General features: G+C 36.3%; 1 protein-coding gene across 4 annotated transcripts in view; it reads left to right on the top strand.

Moving 5' to 3' along the window:
- Window positions 1-17,925, top strand: part of LOC102229287 (RNA-binding Raly-like protein) — a 64,382-nt gene extending 46,457 nt beyond the window's left edge. For 3 of the 4 annotated variants that reach the window (XM_023336108.1, XM_023336107.1, XM_023336109.1), the window contains exons 3-10: window positions 9,595-9,670; window positions 11,954-12,001; window positions 12,610-12,803; window positions 12,927-12,986; window positions 14,537-14,650; window positions 14,883-15,040; window positions 15,904-15,941; window positions 17,186-17,925. In XM_023336108.1, the coding sequence (XP_023191876.1) occupies window positions 9,595-9,670; window positions 11,954-12,001; window positions 12,610-12,803; window positions 12,927-12,986; window positions 14,537-14,650; window positions 14,883-15,040; window positions 15,904-15,936 (683 nt within the window). In that variant the 3' untranslated portion in view covers window positions 15,937-15,941; window positions 17,186-17,925. The remainder of the gene's footprint in view (window positions 1-9,594; window positions 9,671-11,953; window positions 12,002-12,609; window positions 12,804-12,926; window positions 12,987-14,536; window positions 14,651-14,882; window positions 15,041-15,903; window positions 15,942-17,185) is intronic. The other variant, XM_023336110.1, reaches the window with a different exon arrangement.
- Window positions 17,926-21,326: the final 3,401 nt, after the last annotated feature.

Below are 21,326 nucleotides of genomic sequence, written 5' to 3'. Positions count from 1 at the left end.
CTAGCTTGTGGTATAATTGTAACGGGTACATCAAACTCTGATTTCATCCTGCTTTGCTTTGACAGCTACAGTAAATGTCTCCATGCTTGAATACACATAAAATTCTACCTAAAACTGCAGCCCACTTTCACTCACTGTGCCTTCTCCTCGATCGGAGCCGTCGGTCTCTGAGCCCAGAGCGAGCTGACACTCACAGGTGCAATAAAAGAGACCCCTGCCCTTGAACCATGATGGGAGATTAATACAAGTCCCAGCTGTCGGATTTACAGGCTGTAGATAGAATCTGTGGAGCGGTGTCATGCCGGGCGTCCCTCAGGTGCACATTTGCATTCATGCAGGTACCCTGGATGATCTCTTAATCAAACACAGCTCACCTGCTCTCAGGATGCGTATCATCGAGGCGATGGAGCTTCCTCTGTGCGAGGAGTGATCCATTTTGTGCCAAAAATTCTGTTCAGCCAAAAGAGGAGGAAGGAAAACAGCCTCCCCTGTTCTATTTTCCAAACAGCATTTACCACAAGGTCGTTTATGTGTTAAACGTTTAGACAGCGCTCCGCTGCTTCACTCTTCCTGAACGACACAAAACAGTAGCAGAAGGCCTAAAGTCTATTGATCAATGTTAAAGTAACTTCTCTGAAAGTTGTGCTTGGCTCAACAGAAACAGCTGCAGTGCTTTCAAGGTTGTTTTTTTTTTATGTCTCCCACAGGACAAATTTATGTTGTGCTGCAACAAAATACGCAAAAGACCAAAACCAGCAACAACAGTAGCAACAATAAATAAACATAAAGTTCATACAAAAAAAATTAAGTCTCCGAACAAAGCTATTTGTATTCCTTGAGCCTCCATCTACGGTTATCAGTATTTTATGTATTAGGCCCTTCTATGTAGCAAAGTGATTCACGGTCTTCTAACAGGTTTATAAATAAAAATCTGGAAAGTGTGGCATGCGTTTGCATTTATGCCACTTCACTCTACTACCATTAAATAAAATCCAGTGCCGCCAACCCACTTTCAGAAGTCACCTTATTAGAAACCATCCACATGTGCGTAATTTCATTTAAGAGTGGCACAACTACAAACTTACATTCTCATCCACCTAAAAATGGAAACACTCCATTGTGAACACAACATCTTTACCCTGAAACATGGTGGTGGCATCATCATGCTATGTGGATGTGTTTCTTCTGTCCAGCAGTCTGCTGGACAGAAGACATGTTTGGTGCAAACCAGGTTCACATCTTGGCTAATATTGTTTATCTCTGGTTGTGAGCTTAGATCAGTGGTCATTAGTCAGAGACGTTTTATTCCAAAAATAAGAAGTTAAAATAAAATTAATTTGGTGCAGCAATAAGACTGCATTTTTTACAGTTACTCAAGTTACCTTAACTCATTGTACCCACCTCTGAAGATGACCTGCGATACACATGACGCAGCCTCTGATATTTTTTGGCAACATCATGCAGTCTGACCCCTGCTGGGAGTGATGTTTAATTCTTCTGTTTTTACACATTTATGAGTTTTCCCAGCTGTCTCTTTTCTGTCCTCCTCCTCCCTTTTTTCAGCGTTTGACTCCAATAAAAAGCTCATCAATTGCTGTAACCCGCTGTCTATTTATTGTTGGACTGGGATCCTGTGGGGATGCAGCAACAAGTCCAGCAGTCTGGCATGTAACCAGAATCACTTGGTGTGAATTAACATTAAGATTTAATGATGCAGAGCTCTACCAGTGCAACACGTTCTGATACTGTGTGCTTTTTGAAACTGCACACCGTGTGCCAGTTTGAAAAAGTCATGAGATTAGGGTGGGGTTTCACTTTCCAGCAGTACCGTTAACATGCAACAGATTAATTTATTAGAATGGTCTAATGCATTAGACATTCTAACCCATTAAAGTTCAAACCCAAATCTTGAAGTTTGAAGTTCTTGGATGGTCTCCATTTAATCTGACTGTAGCTATTTTAAAAGAAAGAAGAAAAATCATTAAAAAAATTCAGTCTCTAAATGTGCAAATGCTTTGTAGCTGTAGCTGAAACAAAATGTGGTTCTACAAAAATATTTCCTCAGGGGGCATCAATACAAATGCATACCAAACTTATCAGATTTTTATTTGCAAAATATTTGAAGGCCAACTTCCAAATTCATGCACTACTTTGTGTTGGTCTTTTAAATAAAATCCTAAGAAGTTACATAAAAGTTTGTGGTGATAATGTCACAACATTTTAAACAGTCTTTATTCGGGTTTGTATACCATTGAACCTCTGACACTTTTGTGGATATTTGGTTCAAAACAATCTGAATTACCAGTTGGAGGTATTGAGATTAATGTGTTTGCGTTTGCCCAGTCCATCTAATAATCACCGCTCTGGGGCGCACAGAGGTAAGTGGAAACAGACAAATACGCCCTCAGTAAGAGAGCAATATACTCACAGGCTCGGCTTCATTAATATAAATGAGTCTTAAGTGAGTCGGGGGCCCTGAGGTGGAGATGGCTGTCTTCTTCAGGGATCCGGGTTGGATGGATAAAAACTCATCTTTTCCGTTGGAGGCAGATAAAGTTACACTGGGGTCTCATAAACCTGGAGCTAGTCCTATAAAAAACACTATGACTCATTTAAAAATGGACTATTTGAGAATAAAATGAAAATTAAAAGGAAACTAAATTGATAATCCAAATGGGACTTTCTTTAAACCAGTACATGAATTTATAATGGGAGAGAAAAAAAATAACTGACATTGATACAAACGATGTTAATGCCACAGTTAGGCTAAATGGTCCCTTAATTACTTCTCATCAGTTCATTGTTTATATCCGCGTGTCCTTGATTCCAGGGAGGGCTGGTGATTATATCCAACCATACACACACGTACACACACACTCGGGACAAACTACAGTCAATGTTTTTGGACTGGGAGGACGCTAGAATACCAAAACATTTAAACTCCATGTAGACCAGCATTTGAACCCAGTACCTTATTGCAGCTCTATTTGTCAGTAATTATTGCTATTTTTTAAAAACATTTGAGGGTTTATGATGAAAGTACTGAGAATTCAAATGAATGTTAATAGAAATGAGCAGAAAAAAGAACCAAGATAAACAAAATCTGAGGTAAATAAGTAAAAGTGACCTTCAATTGTCCCTGCTAGTAGAAATGTAGAGTTAGAGAATGTCAACGTTTCCTGCAGAGCATGTAGAATATGGTAAAAGGTTTTATACTTTCAGAAAGCCTGGATTGAAAAACAAAACACAGTTGTATGTTTATGGAAAAAGAATTACTGCAAATCAATAGCCAAAGAAATTGTGTACAGCATTTTTTTGTATTTTAGCAGCTTTCCATTTGGACATAATCCCTCATTATAGTGAGACCAACAAGGGAACACAGCATCTTCAATTAAATATTAAGTGCAAAATGGAATCCATTGTGTTTTTCATCCATGCCTTCTGTCCTTTTGCTTCTCTATTTAAAGTTTAATGTTCCTTTTTATAAACAAGGTTTAGAGTCTAACGACCAGCAAATTAATGTAATGAAGATTTTAAGCTGTTAAAAATTCTGTAAATTCTGCCGTTTTCTTTAAAGAATCAAACAATAAGGAATAAATGAGGAAGCATATGAGTGAAAGAAAAACTCATTATTAACTTGTTGGTCTCATTAAAATGATTGACAATACCATGTCCACCCGAAGGAAGGAGATTTAAGACCTGAATACAACCCTCTGTGTCTGTGAACGGCAGGCACTTCTACCTCGCACTCTCCTAAACTACACCAGGTGTGTAGCTTTGGTTTCTACATGTGATGAGAGCATTCCTTCTTAACTGTTTAGACGTAAGATGTTTAGTTTGCTGTGCCTCCTCAATTTGTAAAATCAACAGATTTTACCAAACTCAATCAAACCTGGTAAAAGATTTGAAGATGTTTCAAAAATAATTTATGAGTCTACAAGTGGAAGATATTGGCAGCATCTACTAACATAGTCTGGTCTGGCTTTCCAAGCAGTTTAGCCCCGACAGCAGGACACTAAAAGAAATCTTAATGGACCTTAAAATGTCACAATAGAATAGGCAACATCCTTTCTTGTTATATGATCTGAAAGGATGTGACTCCACAGTAAGAAAGAGACTGACCATCTTTACATATTTGAACTGTTCTAACATGTGCTTTAGGATTATGAGAGACCATATATTTTTTAAAAATGGATCAGAACTGAACATAACAACTACCACAAAAAACAATTACCAGCAAATTCACCAAAGACTGAATAAAACCTCAGAAATGGAAAAACTGAGCTGAAGCAAAGCCCAGCTCTTAATTTTACTGAAGTTTTAATGGGATGTTTTGTATCTTGCTAAAGTCTCATAACTGTTGAGCTTTATGGTATTTGTAAAATATTTTATCATGCCTACGGACTCTGTGGAATAAGCTTTCTCTGCTTTGCCACTCTGTAGGTCATCTGTCTGAGCTCAGTCTGCAGCTACAAGAGACTAAAGATAAAGAGCTTAGTTCTCACAGTAGCCTGTAGAGAAGCTAGCTCTCACAGTCTGTCTTATAAATATTTTTGCACTTCTGTTCCTTGGTATAAAAAACTTGTACTAAAGTCCGTAGGTTAGATCTTAAAATCTGAAAGAGCTTGCTGTGTTCCAGGTGCTCTGAGTTACAGTCTTTGCAAACCTTTGTGCAAGATATTCTGATTGAGTGATTTCCTTATTTTTCTAATCATATTTTATCCTCCACAGAGTTATTGTTTGGTGACCTTAAAATGTGTGAAAAGCAAGAAACTCTTTAAACATCTAACACATTAAACTGAGGATTTTAGCACATTTTTCTCAGGCTGATGTTTGCGATTAGCTGAAGTGTCTCAATCAAATTATTTCAGCTAACTGGAATAAAATGGGCTGCATTGTGGAACAGCTGGTAGTGGTATTGCCTTGCAGCAGGAAGGTCATGGGTTCCAATCCCACCCTAGTCTTTCTGGATAAAGTTTGTGTGTGGGTTCTCTCCAGGTACTTCTTATTTTTTATGAAGTACAATTTAATGACTTTGTCTTCCCAAAATACATAAAAAGTAAGCGTAGACTTCATTATGTGAACATTTTACAAGAAAGAATTCAATGTTTAATGGGTGTTGCAATCTTGTCCAGTTTGAATGAATAACTTCTTAAATCTTAGAGGGACTAACATTCTGCTGTTTTACGTTACTATCAGAGAAACATCTTGTATTGTTCTAAAACACAGCACCACTGAACAATGTAGAGAACATTAAAATTTACCTCAAAGACATACAGTAGTAGTGTTCCACACACACACACACACCCACCCCCACACACACACAATTATACAGAATCGTTTTACATTTAAAAAGTGAATTTCATTATTTTTTTCCTTAGACAATTACAAAAACTCCAACTTTAATAGCTGCACATCTAAAAACAACATCTCCTCAAACAAATAAAACTGAGACTAAATGAAACAAAGTTTAGTTTTGGTAAAACAACTGACTATGGGTCACTTTAGTGTTACATCACTGGACTCATAATGCTCTGTTCTGCTCGGCCCTTACTAGTCTTGCAATCCACAAAGCAGGTTTGCAGGCATCAGATATCAGAGTCTAAAAGTGATTCCTTATAGCTGTTTTTCCAGCAATTTGTCCTGAGCAAGAGAATCCCTCAATAGTCACTCGCTTTGGGAATAGTCAACTTTCTCATACTTCTCTGTCACACCTTGAGTTGGTAGCTGCTGGGTCCTGCTGTAGCCAACCAGTTCATAATGGTTCAATCATAAATTGCCTGTTAATTCCCCCCTCAATGTGATTCTGCTCATAGTTTATAGTATCCATCAAGTCCTAAGTGGCTATTGCTTAGCAACACAGTCTCATTGTGTTCTTCATCCAGTCTCAACTTTTATGGATGCTCGGGCAAACAAGTCTGTCTGCAAGCACACACACCCATATTCATGCCACTTTTGACTATGATTAGAATAATGACTGTAATTAATCAGAGGCTCTGTGTGTGTTTGTGTCTGCCAGGGGGTGGAGGGACGGAGGTGGTCGTTTTAGAGTGCTTTTTAGTGCTCCGCTCACTCTTTGATAATCCTAGTGGGGAACTAGAGGAGAAGACGCTCTAACAATGTGAAGCTTGCTCACGTCTTCCTCTGTCCTAATGATAATGGTACAGCTGTCCCCAAGCACCTCGGAGCCGCCGACACATCCCCACTCCATTAGTCCATTAGGGACGGGAAGAGGAAATAAAGGCAATCTAAAGAAAGAGAGCAGATGAGGAAGGATGCACTGTGGCGAGTTTACGGAAAGTGTTTATAAAGATCTAGATGTTTTCTGAAAGAAAAGAAACACCGGAGGAAAATGGAAACCTATCTAACAGGCTTTCTAATTCATAAGTTCAGAATGTTAACATTGCAGCTGAGGACTTATTATCATCTTATGCACTTGCTTCACCTTCAGGTACATTGGCTTAACTTCAGACCCTGTTGTAGCATGTTTCTACAGCCAAATCCCTAGAGCTGCAGATGTTTTATCATCAGTGAGTTTTTTTTTAAAAAGGTTGTTTGTGTTTTTGTATATGCCCTTGAGCAGCACTCAAGGAATATTGAGTTGATTTTGAGCAGAGGCGCTGACAGCAAGCTTGACAGACTGAATGCAATGATACGTGCCGGCTTTAATGCAGCACAGTTCTTGGCAGGTAGAGAGGGGATGTCAGTCATGATGGGAGCCGTGACCAGCGTACAGATCAGTCACAGTACTCTCCCTAATGCACTTAAAGGAGATTTCTTTGTTGTTGTTTTTTCCCCGCTCTGTCCTAACACTGACTTTGAGCTTTCTTTCTGTCTTGCATAATCTGGCTCTTTCCACTAATGAAATTTGCTGTCATCTCAAAGTTTGGCTTCTTTCCTGTTGTGGCAATACATCTTTTTAACAACTTTGTAAACAGAAAATGTTCAGGGTCTGAGTTGTTATTCAAGCAAGTTAAAATTATATAAATCCAAAAAAGCATTTCTGAATTTAATATAAAACAGAGTGTACATGTTGAAAAAATTCAATTATACTTTAAAGAAATTTGAAATGCAACCTAATGTTCTGGTTGTGTCCCTCTTGACAACAACAAATGCTGTCAAGCATTTCAGAAAACTGGCTGTAGTCTTTTACATCACAATCTGGCTCACTTTCCTTGCTGAATTGCTTTGGCTGAGCCATATTTGGAGTTTTTTTTTTTTTTTAGCATTAATGACTTGTTCAAGGTCAGCCTGCAGCATTTCAATCAGTTTTTACATCCATACTTTGACTATGCCTGTATGAAGCCAAACAATTTGGATGTGGACCAGCCGGTGCGCTTTAACCATCGTCGTTTTGCATAACTTAAATCATAAGGTCACAAACTGATGTGGTCAGGACGATAGAAGCACTGATACTTTCCAGACATCTTTAGAGACTTTTTGTCAAAAAACTGAGTCTGAGTGGTATGGTTTTATACCTGAACTTGGGGCTGGGTGAAGTAAACCCGTACCATTTGGAGAAATCAATTGATTAGGCATTGTTTGTTCTAAGGTGGGCAGCACTGAGACGGTTTTAGGCAAAATAATGTAGAATTAAACAAATTTACACAAAAATGTCAAAATTCAAAACCTATTTACACAGTTTATATGCAAAAAAGTTATTTTGGGGGTTAGTTACACTTTAAATAATTGCATATGTGTAAAATACCAACTTACCTAGAAACATTTCCCAGTGTTTCCCAACCCTGGTCCTCAAGGCACACTGCCCTGCATGTTTTAGGTAGTTCCTTGCTTCAGTCCAGCTGATTTCAATTGATGACTGATTAACAGGTGTTTGTTGAACTGCAATCAGTTGAATCAGGCAAGTTAAAGCAGGGAAACCTCTAAAACATGTAGGACAATGTGCCTTGAGGACCAGGGTTGGGAAACATTTCTCTATGCTACCATTTCATTATTACATTTTGTATTTCTTTGCTGTAATATGCTCCACACTGACTAACTGTCAGATTCATACAACTCACAGGAAAATCTAAAAGAAATAAAGCATAATTTATTTTTAATACATGAAGTCATGGAGGTTTAAAAGTGCTTGACAATCTGTAATTGTAACATATAATTCCAATCAGTGGTTCACCAACAATCGTCACAGACATGACTTTCACAACAACTTTAGGATTGCAATCATTTTTTGGAGCTCTTTCAGCAAACGACTAATGAGATTTTTAACATCAAGAGCTGGATTTCGATGTGAGGAATTTAATCTTCTCAGACAGTAAAGCTGCCCATTATTCTTGGCAAAAAGCCCCCAGTTCCTGTAAGTCCTCGAGTTTATTCTCCCCTAAGTAGCTCAGTTATATCATAAGTCTGAGATGACCTCTCCAGAACCTTCTCATCTTCCTGCTATAGCCAATAAAAGGTCATCTCGGGGTTGTGTTTGGAATAATTCTCATTTTGAAGCGTTCAAGTACGTCTTATTCGCAGCTTTCAGGATGATGAATACAAGTTTTCCAACTTGCTGAATTCATTTTGCCACTCTAGTTTTTTTAAGCTCCACATTCCCAAAACATCAGTAATCAACTTGTCATGCCAAGGAAGTTCTTTTTTTTCTTCTAATCTGGCTTTTAGGTTTGTCACTATCACTCAGCATATTGGAAGCAGAATGCTTTGTAGCACCAGCTTAGTAATACCATTCTTCTGGATCATGTGTTGCTCTCGTTTAACTGTCTCCTTGAAGCAGTCGCGCTGTTTTTTTCCAGATAGTCCTGTATGTCAGCTGAAGGTTTTTGTGGGTTTTTGTTTGTACCCCAAACATTTTCCTGTTCTACCTGACTGGTTTCTCCAGATTCCCACAATTTGAAGATTATTGATTTACATTTTAAATTGCTTGCATGTCTCCCTGTGTCTTTTTCCAGTTTTTTTTTAATCTAAACTTTATTCTCCCACAGACAATTACTTACTTTTTTATTTTACTTTTGCCTACATGGAAAAGCTCAAAATTAATGTTGAGACACATTATTATAAACAAACAGAGACTTTTAAGCTCAGTCGAGGTTGGGACTTTACAGAAACATAACGCTAGTCCATGTTATCCCTCCTAAATCTGAATGTGAATTTGAGATTATTGTCATGTTAGATCACCTAAAAATGTCCAAGGTCCAAACATCTGACCGGCATTACAGCTCCCAAATGAAATAAAATAGGAAAGGATGAGTACGAAGAACCACCAACACTTATTTATGTCATAGACTAGTAAACTAAACAAGTTTTACATAACCATAATCTCAGAGGGTCAGACTAAGAAAGAATCTATGGCAGTAAAATTTATATTTTTGGAATTTAATAAAAGCTAAAAGTTGCTGTGAGTATTTTTAATGGTTTACATTCTTTGAATTAAAGAATGTAAACGTAAATGTAAGGCTTTCAAGTCTAATACCATCATACTTACTGTTAAGCATGGTGGTGGTAGCATTATACAGTGGTTCTGTTTTGCTGAAAAAAGAACTAAGATTAAGATTGTTCATTAAAAACCTAAACCCGACATGGCTTCCCTACTGATGACATGTTTTGTCTGAATAACCATGTGTTTACTTCCAGATATCAACATGGCAGGAGAACCAAAACCATACAGACCGAAGATGCTCTCCAAGAGACCTCTCTCATCCATTTACAGGTGTGTGTGATGGGTTTATATTATTTCAGTGTTTCATTTCAGATTTTTTTGTTGTCAACTCGGATCATCTTCTCATTGTCTGCAGTCAAAGAGAAGGAAATGCAGAAGTCTATGTTGGTGCTTTTTAATGTTCTCTTTGCGTATGTTACACGTCTTCCCTTTTCTTTATGCGCAAAAAGCTAAAGAGCAAACACAAAAATACAAGTCATCTTTTGTTATAGCTTTGTAGTAATGATTTTGTCTTTTTCGTTCGTATTGCAGAAATGTTGAATGAAGCCACAAGTTTGTTGACTTATCTTAATTTATCTTAATTAATGCAGAAGATACAGGGAACTTTTTGGACTTTTTGGTGTTTCTATGAAAACTCAGATGATAATTTACTGCAGGATGGAGGTGAAACGTTTGAGGGTGGGGCTGGGATTGTGAGGCTTTCCTGTTATTATTAAAAGGTGCTTTCATATTTTGTAAATCCTACCTGTTGGAATGCAAAATCAAGCAGATAGAACAATAAAACATTAGTCTAGAAAAAGACCAAAGAAATAATTCAGAGAAATTAAACTTTTTTGTTTGTGTACTCCACCACATTAACCCCTCAAAGCAACATAATGCTAATTGTATCTGCAAAGTTATATATTTTATTAGTATGCAATGTAGCATAATTCATTTATATTATATTATATTATTTCAAATGCTGGCAACAAAATGTTTGCACTTACTAGTATTTAAATTGCAGTCTTAATAAAAACCAGTACAGTCCAATCACCTTCTGAAGATGAGAAAAAGCAAATAGTCTCACAAGAATGTTTGCTAATTTCTGATGTCAGCTGTAAGAATTTTTTTTTCACAATTTGTCACATAACAGCTAATAGCTTCTTTATACTTTACTGCAGTTTGTTTGTGATCAACGTGGAATGTGGAATGGAAAGAAACGGATGCAGGATTTTCAAATGCAGCTATGGAAATAAAAAGTTGAAAACTGTGGCGTATATTTGTAGCCAAAGAAAAAAAAAGAATAAACAACATAAAAAATCAGACAGTATGACAGTTGGGCTTTGAAGGCCTCAGAGGTATTTTAGACAACATTAGTGAACAAACAGCATCATGAATACTAAGCAACACAGCAGTCAGTTCAGGGATCCAGTGCAAACTAGCCCATAATGGCAAACTGAAAATATATTTTCAGATCCATCTGGATTTTTTCATGTAAACAATTCAAATACACATAAGTATTCACAGCAATGGCTTAGTTCTTATGTGAGGTACTTTTGGCAGCAATCACAGCCTCAAGTGTTTCTTGGTATGGTATGTTTCTTGGGTGGCAGACCTGTTTCGGGGTATTTTCTACAATTTGTCTGTATATTTTCTCAACTTCAGTCAGGTTGGATGGACAGCCTCAGCACACAGATATCTGATTTAACTCCGAGCTCTGGCTGCGCCACTAAAAGACATTTACAGGCGGCTCCTGAAGCCTTCCTCTGATATTTTGAATGTTTGCCTCAGGTAATTTCTGTGTTGAAATATGGACTTCGCCAGAGGTCCAGAGCACTGTAAAGCAGGTTATCTCTCTCTATATATATATGGCTGCTGTCATTTTGCCTTGTATGCAGAGTGGTTTATCAGTTTCTGGTATAACCCCCGCCCCCACACACACAATCTCAGCATGATACTGCCACCACCATGCTTCATAGTAGAAATGGTGTTAATCGTGTAGTGAGTTTTGTTTGTTTTTCTCCTAGAATGATGTTTGGAGTACAGCCTAAAACCTTGTTTCTCACAATCTGACAATCTCTCGGCTGTATTTCTGTTAAATTCAAGCAGACTACCGTGTCTGTCTGGCCACGTTCTTGATCATCCAGTTAAAACTGGAGCTGTATCTTTGTGACTATTAGGTTCTTTGTCCGCTCAGTGACCGATAGTCTCCCTCACTGAATTCTCAAAAAAAATGTTTTTCAAATATTATTAATGCTCCTGACAGCTACATTAATCATAATCACAAAAGAACTGGTCTACATGAATAAAGTAACATATGCTTTTAAAACCCTTTTGAGTGACAGTACACCTCATGTATACTCAAATCAAGAGTCTTCTCTAATAAAACCTTTAATAAGAGGCTGACATTTTTCCAAAATGTCAGCCTCTTACTTTAAAAAACACCACTGAATACATTATTCAGCCTAAATGCCAATGTTCCAGATTTTACCTCCTTTTTTATGTTTCTTTTCTTGTTCCTAATGTATGCACAGAACACAATGAAAACAATGCTTGTTTTATTTTTGTCCACAGTGGCTATGAGTTTGACTATGACTACTACAGAGATGATTTCTACAGCAGGTATGTAAAAAGCTTCAACCTATCACTTCTTCGTCAGCAAGTGCCTCTCTTGTGATATTGTTGCCCTTTAGTGAAAAAATCCTTCCTGTCAATTTTCCATTTTTTGTGCAGAATAACCCTCATTTCCATCTGAGTAGTAAATGCATTATCATAGCCTTAATGAATGTCATATTGAGGAGATTTTTTTCCCCTCTCCTTGCTAATGATGCTTTTATCCGTAGAATGTCAGATAGTCCCCTGGCTGGTCATTTGCGCCAGCAAGGCAGAGACCGTTCCCTCGTTTTGACATTTTAAGCAGATTGTTTACTTCCTCCCTGGTTTCTTATTTATAGGAGAGTTGAAATCTGCAGTTTTCCTTTACATTTAAGGGGAATTTGGCTTGTTTTAACAAGTTGAGGTGGATTTTATTAAAAATGTGGCAGTTTTAAAGTCTATCTTGATACTTTGCGAGTCTTTCTCAGTCTAAGTGAATGAGGCAATAAACAGCATTTTTTTGTTTATAGTCAACCATGAGTTACTTTTCTCCATGTAAGACATCTTTTCTTTTTACATTTTAGAATTGTTTAAACATTTCTGTTTCCCAGCTTGATGGTTTCTTGTGCCTTCAGACTCTTCGAGTACCACGGCCGCGTGGCGCCCCCGACCCGAGCCGTCATCCCCATTAAACGTTCTCGGCTAGTTGTTCCGTCCAATCGCAGAGCCAAATCCTCCTTTCCGGTCAGAGCCTGTTCTTCTTCCTCTTCCTCCTCCTCTTCATCCTCCCGAGCAATCAATATTGGCTCGTCCATCACTGGTCCTAAACGTATGTTTACTTTTTCTCCCCCTTTTTCATTCCACTAATGAATTTTTCCTGCTTTGCTTGGAGAGAGTTAATTATTATGGATTGCTACAACTTTGGTGTTGTTTGTGTTGTTTTCCTTAAAAGAATGTACTCGCCAAAGTAAAAGCTGTGACCAGGGAACAAAGGCTTTGCAAATGAAAAAAAGTAAGTAAATTTGAGTAAAATATTAAGGTGACAAAATTACCTATATTTGTAGAAGCATTTGACCATTTTCAGAAATTCTTTCCCATTTATTTTGATCTATTTTCTTTGAAATAACTTTTTTCTACATAGTGCTATAAAGATAAAAATAAAATTATTGAATCATAATCTGATTAAGATATTCCTAGAATTGTGTCTGAAACCTAAATATAGGTCAGAAAGTTCCATTGATTGCCGTTTCTCTCTCACATCAACATAGCTTTATTCCTTTACCAGCTTCAAAAATTTCACAGATTTTTTTTGTGACAAATGCTAAAAAAAGAAACATTTATTTCGTTTTGTCCAACTTCCTTAATAGCAGTTGAAGAAACACTACTTCATTTCTGTAATAAAACAGTAATTTTCTATAATAGAAACACAGGTCAGTTGTTAATCTCAAATGCAGGTCAGAGAAGCCAAGAAAAAAAAATGCAATAAACAAGAATTTAATCAGGCTGACATAAAACTATGAGAACAACATTTGCACAAGTCAAGTGTAATGGTGGTAGAGTGACAGTCTGGGCTGCTTTGCGTCTTAAGATGTGCACAATATTTTCAGTAGTTGTTTTCTCCTCCAGTTCAAACTGTACAACTTTATTGCAATAATTCACAGGCGATGAATCATATTCTCTCTCTATGACCCGGTGCAACCTTTCACCTCCCATTTCATGTGGGTTCATGGATTCATGACTTCGGTGACTTGCTGAAACTAGCGGTTCTGTTCTCTATCTTTCTAATTTCTACTGTTAGATGGTGATAAAAAATGGCCATATCTCTTTTTATGCAGTGGATTTAAAATCTTCTTTGAAATGCTGTCTGTTACAGTTATAGTATATTATAGTAAATACAGTATGGTGGTGGTAACATTCGCTTCACAAAACTGGGAGAAATTCACTTCGAAAAAGACCAGACTGACCTTCTCTTTGCTCCACTTCTTTCGATTTTTCCACAATAAGGTTGTTCGAAATGCTTTTTTATTGCAGGTAAGCTGTTAACCTGCAATAAAGAAATCAAATATTCAAAAACAGTCACACATCAAATCAAATTGTTTCATATAATGTTTGTTGATTTTCGCTTCCAGTTTTACTTAAAAGCTTCCAGAATGAACATATCAGCGACGATCCACCCAAATTAGCAGTACCGTAATTTCGCTACACTTTGCGCTATCTGAAAAATTTCTACGGTTTCTGAAAGATGAGATGTTGCGCTTTCCAACCAATACCAGGTTATTATAGTAATTTCATTCTCAATGTAGCAGGGAGTGAAATTAATCTGAGGGGCACTCCTTTAATTATTGCTAGAAATTAAAAGTTCTATTTGTTATGGATAAATGGGCAAATATATTTTCTCACAGGACATTGAAAGAACTTCATACATTAAAATAAACAAGTATACCAAGGCAGAGATTTGAAACTTAGGTCTTAAGGGGTTTTAAAAGGTCTTAGATGTGCATTTGGTGAAGTTAATATCTCACATTAACTATGCTTTTTAACTTTATGTATGTGTGCTCACAGTGAAGACAGACCAGCTCCTAACCATCAAGAAGGAGCTGTCGCAGATCAAGACAAAGATCGACTCACTGCTGGGAAGGCTGGAAAAGATTGAGAGGCAACATCGCTCCGAGACCGGTGAGAAACAGCAGAGAGGGAGGGCAGAACCTGCCTGCTGTAGGAGCGCCTGTCAATATATCAACTGGAAGAGACAAAAAGTGTTTGCATAATTTAAAGTATTGAACAAAGACACACAAACAAAAGAGGCAAACTAATTTGGAAATGTCGCTTCTATAAAACTGAAAAAAAAAAATAAAAATCTGTTTCGTTCTGGCATCGGCCTCTCACTGTCTGCGTTGTCTTTTGCCAGAGATGCAGAGGAAACAGGAGGAGGTGTGTGATCGTCTCCATGGTGATGCCGAAGACCACTCCGGAGGAGAGGAGGTGGAGGGAACAGCCGAGGTAGAGGCAGGAGAGATGACGGACGGAGGCGAGGATGACTTTGAAGATGAAGGAACCAGCGACATGGTGAGGAGCCGAAGCAGATAGTCTCTCTCTCTGCGAGGAGTGAGTGGGTTGTTCACTTTCTCAAATGAAAGCAATGCACCGTCTTTGGCTATGAACAGAAATTGTAGTCTGAGTTGAATCTGTGCCCAGTCACTAATATTTACCGTAAGCTATCCCAAGTGGTACAAAGACCGGTCATGAAAAATTTTAACTAAAACAGAACCGTTTTATGCTTCTGTGTGATACGAGATATGATACATTTCTTTGTACAATTTAAAATATATATCCTTATAGACACAATTTGAGATTACGAAACCTTTATTGAATTTCTGAAAACACAAAAAGGAAGTAATTTCAATGCATTTTTGATATTAATACCACCTTAAACTTATACAAGATAAAAAACTGTTTGATTGGAGGCACAACCTGAAGCCATCTAGTTGTATAAATTTTAAGCAGTGGTTTCTTTACCAGTTATTTTTTATGGTAATATTTACCAATAAGACAATTCCTCACATAGTTTGACAAAGCACATATTTGTGAATTTTGACCTGGTCATGTTAAATACTCCATGTCTTCAGGAGGTTTTTGAAATTCTTGATAACCTTGTAAACACATTACGTCAAATTGAGATGTAACAGATGTTGGTAGAGTGAGGATGCCTCCTAAACACAAATATAAAAATTGTTTCATAAGGGAGTCTCTCATTGTATTTTCAGAATTAAGTTTACATCTGTAGCCTGATCATATAAAACAGTAAAATTGCATATATCCCTCATACTTTTTTTTTCTTAAATTACAAAACCAACTGAACAAAATGTTATATGTCAGAATGTCTATTTCTATAGATTATTGCACTGATGCCTCAATTGCTTGTATTGCAGATAGATAACCACATATCGGACATTGACAACTGAATAAGGTCAGTGTTTACTTCGTTTTTATCAACATAACTCTCTTACTTATTTCTTTTGAAAAGTACCTGTAGGTGACTACAGATAATGACAGTCACAGAAACAGTTCAAGGTTTTAAATGTTTAAATCTACCTTAAAGGAGACAGAGAATTTGAATTAAACAGCTTGAGACTTTAATCAGTGTTCTTCTAAATGACTCTTTGTTTTATTCATCTGGGAGAAAATGTAAGGCCCATTTTTCTGCAGCTATCACTGATGGCTGTCTGGGATTAAGGGCGGATATGACCCTCTAACATCTGCACTTTTCATCAAATGACATTTAAATTTCCCCTGATTTACTTTATGGGTACAAATGGCCATAAGAGTCAATCTAACTCTTGCCTGACATTTTGTTCCTGTTGTACTCAAGTGCCCGAGAACAGAAATCTTTTATCTTGGGATTTTCTTTCGACACAATAGATTTATACGCTCAGATCAGTTTAGCGTTTTTAGTTGAGAGTTTTGATCTTGATTTCTGGATTTACAAATATATGGGAAATATAATGTAATGGGTGATTTAAAAAAATTGAGGCCACTTTTAATCCCTTAAAAACTTCTAAACTTGTGAAATCTTCTTTCTAATGGCCACATTGATCTCTTTGGATGTTACCATGAAATTCATTCTCACTTCAGCAGTCACACCAAACTAAATGTTTAAAAGTTTAAAAAGGGAAAAACTCCCTCAAAATACAGAGTAAAAGTATTCTCGTTATGTGCACCTGATGGGATATATCTTCGTGTAATTATAGTCACTTTAAAGTGTGAATAAATGTGGGAGTGTCCAAATTTAACTTCTTCCCAGAAACGGCTTTTTTAAATGTTTTACAAATCAGTCTGAAAGGTATTTTCTTATGTTTTCCAAACTTATATTAAGTTATTAATTAAATATCAATGCATTTTAAATATTCATAGGTAGGTGGATATATTGACAGTCTTTTGGCCCTTTGTACTTTGCATATTTTCTTGTATTCATCCTAATTGGAGGATCCGTGAGCTTGAGCTGCCTGTTTAAATGCAGCAGCAGCTCATTGCTTTTAAGACCAGTCTTTATCTGGGAGAATGATCAGTGGCGTTCTTTATTGGTAAAAATCTTAAATAGTAAAATGTTTGAGACAAAAGAGTCTCACAAGGTAGCCACCATTTTACATGTGACTAAAATAATAAATTTCAAAGCACCTTCTTAATTTTCTTTTTCTTTTTCCATCCACAAAGACGTTGTGACACTGGATACCAGCAAAATCCTCTTGATCAGGGAGGTGTGTTTAAAGTGAAAGGAAACAACGCGGGAAGTGACTGACAGCAGAGGAAGATGTTTTTCAGACGTGTTGCAGCTTGTTTGCCTCATCCAAACATCACACTCCTGGTGTGTGCTTTATCAAAATGCAGGATATAAATATTCTCCAGAATACTGCAAGATGCAAAGAGCATTGAATATTCTCAACTCAGAACGGTTGCTTTTCTAAAAAATGCAGACAAACGCAGTATATTGTGTGCTTATCATCTATTGTTCTGTATTGTGCATATAAAATACAGTTATGTGAAGGGAAGAACATGAAATGGTCTCTTTTTGTTGTATTTTGCTGTATGTTCATGTTTCTGTGAGTCAGCCACACTGCAGGGAGAGAGATGAATATGAATGTAAGTTAAACTCGTATTTTTTGGCACCTGATGACAATGTGATTTGTTTTAATTGTACATTTGGGTGAAATCTACACATGATTTATACTGTGTTTCACGCTGTATTGGATGCATACCATGTTTCTCATTTGTTGTTCACAATAAGGAGCTTTTTAAAATTTATTTATATTCTTTTCATAGTGATCTGAAGATGACTAATTGTTTTCAGCATGTTCAAGGTGTGACTATTACGGATAATTTGTACTCATTGCATCTGTTGTACAGTCATGGATGATAAGAATTTTTGAAATAAATCTGCCTCTCATCCTTGAAAATGTGTTGTGGCTTATTTTCACAGTGTTAGGGAAACATATCCAGATTGTATAGTTTCTCTTGTGTTTGGAAAAACTGTGTTGGTATTATTTTCAGAAAACAGCAAGTTACAGAAGAAATAGACTCAAACTGGAATCACTGCTTGTGTTGTGACAGAGCTACTCTGCACTTTGTGATAGTTATATTTAGGATACATTTTGGAGTTTTTTTATTTTAAAATATTTCACAGATCATAAGCTTAAGAAACTATTATTTTTGCTAATGGTTGCAGCATTTACAGCATCTTCCACACTTATTTTCACCATTAGCACAGATAGTATCAAAAGCCTTAAAATAAAATAAGCTTTTATAAAATAATGTGGCACTGAAATTGTTGGAGAAATTCACCTGTTTAGTGAAAAAAAACTACTTTTTTCTGTTTTCTTCACTAAATTAGAGACACATTCTATAAAAAATGCAACCCAGTGATCTCATAGAATGTATAATGTTACTGTGGTGTAGTGTATTGAAACCCAAAAGCACATCTGCTTTTAAAATAGCTGAAATAGAAGACAAACCTTGATCTCCAATAGTCTGGGCAATGGCTCCCATAGATGTGGTCAGGATCACAGATTGGGTCTTTAATCAACCAATGTAGGCTTTTCATATATTCCGAAATTAAAATAAACAGCAAATAAATATGTAAATAGAAATATTTACAAATATCTACAAACAGAACATATAGGGAAACAGTACTTACAACTTTATTAACCAATGTTGGTTGTTCATAGTCTTTGAGTGGTGACAGTACGCTTATTTACCTTTGTCTTTAGTCTTGCATACTCATCATTTAATAGTATGCAGGATATGGTATACTATTACATACTATGTCTTGCTAGACTTTTCCGCTGTTCTTTTTGGGTCAAAAGCAAACAACTTTTTGAGAAAGGACCTGGAACACAAATTAGAACCTCTTTTTTTTTATCATCATCCAACTGAAAGATATGATCAGATACTTCAAATTTTAACCATTTCCATGGATTAATTTAGACTGACATGTCAGAAGTTTTAAGGGTAAATATCTGAATATCATCTGTGTAGCCATGATAGGAGTTCACACTAAACATTCCTAAAAGACAATATAAGGTGTATAAATAACAAAAACACAGATCCAAGAACAGAATCTTGAAACACGCTATACTTAAATAAATCTGAAGATGGTTTACCTTTAGATTTAGCAGCAAAAGTATTTCTAGACAGAAAATAAGAAAACCAATCCACTGCTGTATCAGATATATCCACCTAATATCTTAACGTTAGGTCAGTAAATGACAATAGAGTTACAAAATCTAAACTGTAACCACCCTGATTAAGTCTGCAAATACTACTGCTGTCCAGATCAGAAATAGGTCATGAAAAACTGAAAAGAAAACATAACTGACAATTGTCCAATACATTGAATTGATTGGTTGCATCAGGTAACAATAATCAAGGATTGCTGAGTCAACAAACTCAAAGGATGGTGGTGGAAAAGCTAAATATGAGAATCATAGTGCTGAGAGGACCATGATACACATTTAAAATAAGGCGAGTTATTTGCTAGATATAATTTTACAGTGTTATAATTTTATAAGCGGACATTAATGCCATTTATGATAAAATGGGCGTTATTTTATCAATCTCTTATTCTCCCAAGAGCAAAAAAGTAAATTAATACATAGTCAAATGAATGTGAATGTCAAATTCAGATTTGATGAGAAAAATTTAACACCATACTAAAATATTGTCTACATAATGTTGTATATCAGTTATGTTACAAATATACAAACAAAAGGTTTAAAGGTTTATAGATTTATACCTAATACATATAAATTGGATATAAATTTGATCTTGTTTATCAGGCATTTGCAGAGGTGTCCCTAAATCACAGTTTTACTGCAGGATTTATTATAACCATTTTCCAACAAACTACAGGGAAAAGCAATGTTTAAAAAGACACATTGCTGTGCTAAAGGAACAAATTTTCTACTAAGGATGACTTAGAGTACTCATTCACATTAGACCTGTTACCTAATTGGAATTGAGAGTATCACTTTATTTTTAACACAGAGCCCTTATGAATCGTAGCCGTTGAGAAATGTGGTGGCCTGGCAGCAACAGATGGCATTTCTAATTCAGTCACTTCATTAGCACCATATCATCATTTTCACAGGTCAAGGTGGGCCACTGGCTGGTTTGCAGGTTTAATTGGTTCTATCACAGCTGGCCAGGAGCCAGTGAGTACAGTGATCAGTCATGCAGCTCCTATAATATGGAAGATGTTCAGGTGCGATGCACTAAATCTCTCACCGGGCTGCGAAGCTGCTGGAGGAATTATGAACATAATAGGGGTCAGGATCTTTATGATTCAGCTGTGATTAACTGACGGTCATACAAAGAAAGCAGAGCATACTCCAAGTTTTGTCTAATAGCTCTCAACCTTCAGTACTATGAATTTTATCAGAGGAAAATAAAGCAGAAACAATGCATATATTTAATCTATCAAAGCTCTGCAAATCATTTCAAATTTCCCCTGGATTGTATAGTTTTTTCATGCTCTTGTTTTTGTTTTATTTAGTTAAAGTAGATTTGTTTTATTCTGTCATGTTCAATGTTCAATTCAGTACTTTTGTTACACATTTGTTACATCTGCAAAACAATTTAGTCATGCATCATCCTGACAGCAAGGAAAAGAGATTACATTACATTATATGTGAGTTTCTCTTTTTTTTTTTTGTCTTTTTCACTCTTGATTTCTAATAAATAAATGCATCACTTGGGATTCTGTAAAAATAATAAACCTGCAATGATTGTTGCAAAGGATTATCCTCAGCTCATCCCCTGCTCTTGGTTTTCTGCTCTTTTCTATCTTTACTCCAAAAATATGTAAGAAATATATAATGTATAACTTAAAATAGTGCCGTCAAATCTATTACCATCTTAAACACACCAGAAAATTTCTTGTCATAAGTGATTTACTTTTGATACCAGAAAGTTTTTTTCTTCAAAGGGCATTAACACAATGGAAAAACTTGTAAAGTCCAGTAAGCACCTTTATAATGATTACAATCAACCATCAATTATCAATGGCATTCTCATAAAAAATGTTTTCATCTAAAAGACGTTTCCTGAGGAAAGATGCACTGCTGTAAATTAAAACAAGTCAATTTGTGAAATAAGAAGTGACATATGCAAATCAATGATGGATGAGTTTAATTAATGTTACTCTCTAAAATCTTTAAATGATTATGTTTTTATGCGTATTTGTTGCATTCCCACTGCAATCTACACCTAGATCAAAATTTTCAGGTCAATATTCTCTGCAAATTAATCTATGAACTCTTATTCCATAGTAGAAATACGCTGTGACATCAGCCACCACTGT

The sequence above is a fragment of the Xiphophorus maculatus genome, chromosome 6 (assembly GCF_002775205.1).
Source record: "Xiphophorus maculatus strain JP 163 A chromosome 6, X_maculatus-5.0-male, whole genome shotgun sequence".
NCBI lineage: Eukaryota > Metazoa > Chordata > Actinopteri > Cyprinodontiformes > Poeciliidae > Xiphophorus > Xiphophorus maculatus.
Note: the sequence above shows the minus strand (reverse complement) of the source record. Positions and strands in the feature narration are given on the sequence as shown.